Genomic DNA, 7,500 nt, shown 5'->3' on the forward strand with positions numbered 1-7,500 from the left:
CACAACCAAAGTCATTATCCTGAAAACCTACTTAGTGTTGCTTTGAACTGTTCAGCCTCAGTTTGGTCTGTCGGTCGCGTTTTCTTGCTACAGTCGGGTACCAAACTAGTTTAAAATCAATCTCCTCGTTACATCAAACTCCACTCGATTATCAGGGCTGTTAGCTTTGCTGCGACAGGCTCAGAGTGCAGAGGTCACTTCCTGTCAGGGTTCTTCCTCCCTGCGGTTGCCAAATGCTGCTCATTGAATGCCTGCAGCCTTTACACACACACACATCTGACACTACCAGTCAGAAGTTTGGACACACCTTCTCATTAAATGTTTTTTCTTTATTTGTTATTTCCATTGTAGATTCTCACTGAAGGCATCAAAACTCTGAGTGAACATTGAGTTATGTAGTAAACAAAAACTTTGAAATTACTCTAAACATGTTTTGAACATGAGATTCTTATAAACAGCCACCCTTTGCTTTCATTACTGCTCTTGAATTCATGAGGTCGCCACTCCTCGTGTTTCTTGGCCCAAACAACGTCTGCTTGTTGCTTTTCCTCAGTCGTGGTCTCTCAGCAGCTGTTTGACCATAAAGGCCTGATTCCCACAGTCTGCTCTGAACATGCAGAGACGTGTCTGCTACTGGAGCTCTGTGTGGCATCCATCTGGGCTCTAATCTGAGCTGCTGCTAACTTGTGATTTCTGAGGCTGGTGACTCGTATGAAGGTGTCCTCAGCAGCAGAGGGACTCTGGGTCTTTCGTTCCTGGGCGTCCTCATGTCAGACAGTTTCATCGTAGTCTTGATGGTTTTTGTGCAACTGCACTTGGGGACACATTCAAAGTTTTAGCGATTTTCTGGACTGACTGACCTGCAGTTCTTAAAGTCATGATGAACTGTAGTTTCTCTTTACTTAGCTGATTGTTTCTTTCCATAATGGGAATTCTAACAGTTGTCAAATTGGCTGTCAGCTGTGCACCAACCTGACTGCTGCACAACGCAGCTGATGGTCAAACCTCCGTTAAGAAGGCAAGAAACTCCACAACAGGACAACAGGACAGGTTTCTTTGCTGCATGATTCTATCTATGTTGCTCCATATATTTGATGTCTCTACAATGTATCAACAATGTAGCAAGAAGTAAAATGATATAAAACAAAGGCAACAGTTTAACGAGCCGCAGATCAAACAGTAAAAGAAAGCGGTAACTTTCTTATTCGTCTCAGGAATAAACATTCGCGTGTCTGGATCCGCGCCGACTTCAGCATTCAACCTGCTGAGGCTGTGATGTAATCAGTGTGTCTGTCCCTCTGTCAGGGGAAGCCGGACGAGGCGCTGAAAGCGTTTGAGAGGCTGGTGCAGCAGTACCCGCAGAGCCCCCGCGCTCGCTACGGGAAAGCCCAGGTATGCGATGGTCCTGCATCACGGCGAGCTGATACTGCGTCAGGCGCACGACATTAACGCGGTTCTGTGTGCAGGCAGAGGACGACATGGCCGAGAAGCTGCGCAGTAACGACATGCTTCAGAGGGCCATCAACACCTACAGGGAGGCCTCCGAGCTGCCTGACGTGACCTCTGACCTCCTGAGAGCCACGCTGAAGAGACGAGCTGAGAGGCAGCAGTTCCTGGGTAACGCGCACAGTAATGCAACACAAATGTACTAAAAACAATACATATATGAGCGCAGTTACTAAATAATCTAAAGGCTCTGTGGCCAGTATGGGGCTTGAACCCATGACCTTGGTGGTATTAGCACCACGCTTTAACCAGCTGAGCTAACCGGTCGAGCTGTTGACCCCACCGTCCCCTCAGTGGACCATAACAGCTTTACAGGACCATAACTACATCTCTGTCTCTCGATCACTCGCTAACAGTTAGCGCTACAAATCCACCCTCTTTGGTCAACACAGAGACCGTGGAGTGGCCGTGTACCCTTCCTGTTTCCATTTGACCTTAGGGTAATAACCAGAGCTAACCCACCACACTACCTTTCCAATATTCTGACTTCCTCTTATATTCTCAGGTCGGATGCGAGGATCTCTGGCGACCTTGGAAAGGCTGGTTCAGCTCTTTCCTGAAGACATCGGCCTGAAGAACGACCTGGGCGTCGCTCATCTGTTGCTAGGTGACAACAATGGGGCCAAGAAAATCTACGAAGAGGTGCGCGAATGGCAATAGCTTTAGCACACACACGAGTTATTTCAGTTTTTTGTTTTGGCGGTTCTCGCCTTGTAAAGGTCTCTGATTGGCTCTCTGTTCTCTATGCTCCGTCCACTAAGGTTCTGGGAGTCGCGCCTGACAACGGCTTCGCTAAAGTTCACTACGGATTCATCCTGAAGTCAGAAAATAAGATTGCAGAGAGCATACCGTACCTTAAAGTAAGCACACACATTTTCATGTTTGTGTGCACATGTGGGACCTTCAGCGTGTGTTTCACCAACGTGATGGGGACTGTGTTACACATGGTCAAAGAAACCACATTTACGTTATGAAATACGAGATTTCAAGAAACAAATGGGCAAGAGAAAACTGTTTCCTGTTCTGAATGTAAACTTTAAAATGCACACAGTCTGCCTTCCCTTGTTTCCTGTCATATATCTCCTGTGTCAAAGTTGGATGTCCACACTAAACATAGCCAAACTTTAAAGGAAAGGATATCCTAAATATGGCCATCTAAGCCTCAACCACGGAGAAATGTGAATCGTGCAGAATTTGAACGTCACTCCCACGTTTCCCCTTCTCTCTCTCCAGGAGGGCTTGGAGTCAGGTGAGCCGGGAACCGACGACGGGCGCTTTTATTTCCACCTCGGAGACGCTCTGCAGAGGGTCGGAGACAACAGCGTGAGTAACGCCTGCCTTTGAGATATTTCACTCGCATGTACAGGCCAGTTATACCTCAGCACATCACATCAAACCTCACAGGGATGCCACTGCAGCCGTGTTAACGACACGAGTGTGCGATCGCATCTTCACACCCAACTTTGTGAACACAGTAACCAGAGACCTTCGTGTTATTAGTATCACACTCTATTGGCCCATAATGATGTTATTGCTCTTGTTGTTCAGGGTGCAGCACACAGTGAAAACGTGGTCTGTCTGATTCTGGGCCAACACATTTGTCAGTGACGTAGCTGAGCTAACGTGGCCCAGATGAAGACTCAGTGTCTGGGTTTGAGTCTGCAGCCAGTTTCTCCACATGTTCCTGTATTTAATCAGCGTCTGAACAACAAGATACATTTTTTAAAAAAGCTTTTCTTAAAATCGAGACCCAGTGAAGGAGCTAACCAGTATGAGGCTTGAACCCATGACCTTGGCGTTATTAGCACCACGCTCTAACCGTTTATTGAGCGTGGTGTTGTCCTAAACGCGTCTCTGTCTGCAGGCGTACGACTGGTACGAACTGGGTCACAAACGGGGCCACTTTGCGTCGCTGTGGCAGCGATCGCTCTACAACGTGAACGGCCTGAAGGCTCAGCCCTGGTGGACGGCCAAAGACACCGGATACACGGACCTGGTGAAGGTGCGCTGCCGGACTGCGAGAACATTCAGGTGTGCGATTTCGAGGTTTTAAACGTCGGCCATTTTCTGTGTGCCGCGTTCAGGTGTTGGAGAGGAACTGGAAGACCATCAGGGATGAGGCTCTGGCTGTGTTGGACCAAAGCACCAGACACTTTGTACCCGAGGAGGAAAACCTGAGGGAGAAAGGAGACTGGGGCCAGTACACGCTCTGGCAACAAGGTGCACGGGAGATATTTTATAATCCAATCAGGTGTTGTCCTGCCTCTTATTACAGGTGTTAACTGTCCCCTTTTTCTGTCTGTGGGAGGTATCAGGGCATTTATGTTTTTTACAGTTTTTAGATGTGACTAAAAGCTGTGTTACTGTGTTTATCAACAATATCTTTTCTCCTTTGTGTGCACGTTCAGGGAGAAAAGTTGGAAACGCCTGTCAGGGCGTCCCGAAAACCTGCGCACTGCTGGAGAGGTTCCCTGAAGCGACGGCCTGCAAGCGAGGACAGGTACAGGCTGTAAACACGGTTATTTCTGCGGTGAAGTTTGGGATTTTAACAGGCAGACTCACTGTGGGAGCCCCAAGTGGTCATTAGTGGAAGTGCAGTTTTTGTTCCTCTCGTAGGTTTAATAAACACGGGTGCACATAAGTGGTCCGCAGGTGCGCATTCGCTGTCAGAATAGGTGAGCTGGCTTCAAACAAGTGATGAACGCACAGGGATGTGGTGCAGAATGTGCCGTGAAAATCCCACTGCAGCGGACAAAAACACTGCCTGTTATATGCACGCAAACACGCGTTGCTACTTCTTATCTGGTCCGTCTTTTATTTTGACAGCGAATGCGCACCTGCGGACCACTTATGTGCACCCCTGTTAATAAAGGTCAGGCAGGGCTTAGGATGACATTTACAAACAGCAGGGGGCGATAGAGAGCAACAGACACCAGGGAAAAACTAATGAGATGAATTTTGACGCTGTTGGCTCGCCGTAGAATAAAAAGCTTTTGGTGTGAGGACGAAGGAAGGGGCGTGTCCTCTGCAGTGTGTGCTCTGAGGATGAGGAGAGTGTCTTCACTCTAAACTGTGAAGGTTAATCCTGAAGGAACAGCTGTGCAGATGTGCCATGAATGTGATTTCTCGCAGCGTTTCACGGTCTGAGGCGACTCGGCGTGTTTGATCCGCTCTTCCTGTCTCCGTGCAGATTAAGTTCTCGGTGATGCAGCCCGGCACTCATGTGTGGCCGCACACCGGGCCGACCAACTGCCGGCTGAGGATGCACCTCGGCCTCGTCATCCCCAAACGTGGCTGCAAGATCCGCTGCACCAACGAGACGCGGTACGCCGCCCGCCTCCTTCGCTCCCGTCCTCCTCCTCCATCAACCTCTTCTCCGGCTCTCTTCATTTCCTTTTTTCCTTCATCATGTCTTCCTACTCTCCTCATTTTGCCTCCTTTTCTTCTTCCACTCCTTGATTTGTCACCTAATTCCTTCTTTGTCCTCTCTAACCTTGTCTCTTTTCCATGTTTCCTATCCTTGCTGTTTCTCTTTTTCTCCCCTCAATTCAACCTTTTATGTTTCCTTTTCTTGTCTCGTCATCTTTACTCTCTGCTCTTTGTTTCCTTCTCTTTTCCTTTCCTTACCTTTTGTGTTTGGTTCTTCTCTGCATGTCTCTTCTCCTTGTGGAGTCCTCTCTTGCTTCCTTCCTTCTGCCCTATGTCTCCCCACTTGTCTCTTTCTTTATTTCCTCTTTGTTTCCTTTTCTTATTTTCTATCTTGTAACCTTCTCCCCTTCCTGTGCTTTTTGTTATTTCCTTATCTGTCCTCATTTCATCTCCTAGTTTCACCTCTTTCTCTTATTTCCTCATCACCTTGCCTCATTTCCTTCTGTTTTGCTGAGGAAACTCTTGTAAACCCTTCTTTTGCGTCCTTGTCCGCAGGGAGTGGGAGGAAGGTAAAGTCCTCATCTTCGACGACTCCTTCGAGCACGAGGTTTGGCAGGAAGCCGACAGTTACCGCCTCATCTTCATCGTGGACGTGTGGCACCCGGAGCTAACGCAGCACCAGCGCCAGACTCTGAGCCCGATTTAGACCGGCCAGAACCGGCAGGCGGTGGCGGGAGGGCGAATCGCAGGAGAGGACGGAGGCGGGGTTTCTTCTTCTTCTGTGGTTCAAACAGCTGCAAACACTGACAGTCTGAGTGTGAGCCGGGCTGAGGTGTCTGTTTGCTCGCGTGTGGATAAACTACTAAAGACGGTCAAAGGACCAAACATCAGCCTGAAGGATGGACGCGTCGTTGTTCGGGGTCATACTACTGACTGCCATCAAACTGAACTCAAACGGTACTCGATTAAACCGGAATGAACCGGATCGCCGCGGCATTACAGATCGTTCTGCTCTGAAGAAAGACATGAAACTAAAAGTGTGTGTGTGTGTGTGTGTGTGTGTGTGTGTGTGTGTGTGTGTGTGTGCTAAACTAAAACACTAAAACGTCCGTCGAGTGGATTCAAAGCAGCTCAGTAACAGCGTGAAACAAGAAGCCTTAACTTTAGCTCGACCACTATGCATTTTATTTTCCATCCAGGCGGGTTTTTAATTTCACTCTTTCATCACTTTTGCACAATAACACGGTCACGCGGGGTGTCACAGAAGAGGATTTATATTTGTATTAAAAATAAAAACAATAAAAACATAAACAAGTCTCTGATTCTGTTTGTTCGTCTGACTTTCTTCCATTCCTTTGTTCTTCAGCTGATCTTACGGCGGGCAGTGAAAGTGTTTGAAGGTGTGCTGGCTCTGGTTCCTCGTGCTGTGCTCCAGCTCGTCTGTCACGGGATTATTTTAATCCTGAAAAGACTAAAACCTGGAGGCTGTGAAGCCTGTGCTCTCCAGCCCCGTTAGCCAGGCGTACAAACGTCACATACCTTATTATGACTAAAGAAGAAAAAAAGTCGGGTTTACAGCCAAAAATAATTCAGCTTCAAAATAAAAGACACACTGTCAAAATAAAGCACACTGAGCAGTTTTGGTGTAAATGTTTACTTCTTTACATTCATTGAAAGGAAATACATTACGTTGGAGTCGAGTGGAGATCGAGTGTAGCCCTGATGACGAATCGTACACACTGCAAAAAAATCTGACAAAGTCACCGTTGTGTTTTTTACAAATACTCGACGGTATGTTCAGAGAAAAATCATCGACCTGCATGTTAAACTGAAACCTGAATCTTCTCTGCTGCAGGAAGTGAATCGACTTCAAAAATCTCAGGATAACATTTTAGCCCGGTGTGTCACTTTTTTGCAGTGCAATAATACTAATAACAATAATATTAATAATAATATACAATCTTCAAATACATTAGATTAAAAAACAACAAACAATCTTTTCCTTCACTGCAGGAGAGGTTAAAGGTGAGAGTTTGGCATCCTGTGGTTTCTCCACAGCAAAATCATTCCATGCATGTGATCCAGAGCTTTTATTTTGAAATGTCTGTGCAAAGTGGGTGTAAATAGGTGAAACTATTCTACCAAAGTGAAGTCTCCTTTACGCTGGCTGAGCCGCGGGAACGTTCCCGCCTGCACTTACTTTCTTTCCTACAGAGATTTTCCCAAAGCTGCAGAAAGATTTGGCTCAAATTAAACAGTTTTCATTCATATTCAGATAAAGATCATAAAAACTAAAAGTTTACTTTCACATTCAGAGGTTTGAAGGTTGGGTTTCACCAAAAAGGATTTCCTTTAAACACAGACTCGCGTTTTTATTCAAAATGTTTCTTTAAAGCAGCTTTTACTGCAGTTTGACCACTGGGGGGCAGCAGAGCACGCTCTGCATTTCAGACATCTGAACTGGTATCTGTCTCCATGCCATGAATTTAGTACTTGGTGTCTTTTTGCTCCGTTTTTGGGCTCCACCACCTCCAGAGGGAAGCATTTATCTGTTTAGCTGCTGAGAAGCCACAGAGGCTTTTTCTTAAAGATTCAGACGTGCTGTGATGTCAAAAATAAACACAA

General features: G+C 46.7%; 2 protein-coding genes across 6 annotated transcripts in view; one reads left to right on the top strand and one right to left on the bottom strand.

The window, feature by feature from the left end:
- unm_hu7910 (un-named hu7910) overlaps positions 1–6,197 on the top strand; it is a 47,187-nt gene extending 40,990 nt beyond the window's left edge. For all 4 annotated transcript variants that reach the window (XM_084939886.1, XM_084939889.1, XM_084939887.1 and 1 more), the window contains 10 exons: positions 1,306–1,392; positions 1,467–1,617; positions 2,012–2,148; positions 2,268–2,366; positions 2,740–2,829; positions 3,371–3,508; positions 3,591–3,726; positions 3,915–4,006; positions 4,697–4,830; positions 5,431–6,197. In XM_084939886.1, the coding sequence (XP_084796012.1) occupies positions 1,306–1,392; positions 1,467–1,617; positions 2,012–2,148; positions 2,268–2,366; positions 2,740–2,829; positions 3,371–3,508; positions 3,591–3,726; positions 3,915–4,006; positions 4,697–4,830; positions 5,431–5,581 (1,215 nt within the window). In that variant the 3' untranslated portion in view covers positions 5,582–6,197. The remainder of the gene's footprint in view (positions 1–1,305; positions 1,393–1,466; positions 1,618–2,011; positions 2,149–2,267; positions 2,367–2,739; positions 2,830–3,370; positions 3,509–3,590; positions 3,727–3,914; positions 4,007–4,696; positions 4,831–5,430) is intronic.
- A 316-nt stretch (positions 6,198–6,513) lies between these two features.
- LOC146380851 (clavesin-1-like) overlaps positions 6,514–7,500 on the bottom strand; it is an 11,329-nt gene continuing 10,342 nt past the window's right edge. For both annotated transcript variants that reach the window (XM_084939893.1, XM_084939892.1), the window contains one exon: positions 6,514–7,500. This exon is cut by the window's right edge and continues 1,407 nt beyond it. The gene's annotated coding sequence lies outside the window, so the exon portion shown is untranslated.

This window comes from Perissodus microlepis, chromosome 9, assembly GCF_051167445.1.
Source record: "Perissodus microlepis isolate ML-2025 ecotype Zambia chromosome 9, ASM5116744v1, whole genome shotgun sequence".
Taxonomy (NCBI): domain Eukaryota; kingdom Metazoa; phylum Chordata; class Actinopteri; order Cichliformes; family Cichlidae; genus Perissodus; species Perissodus microlepis.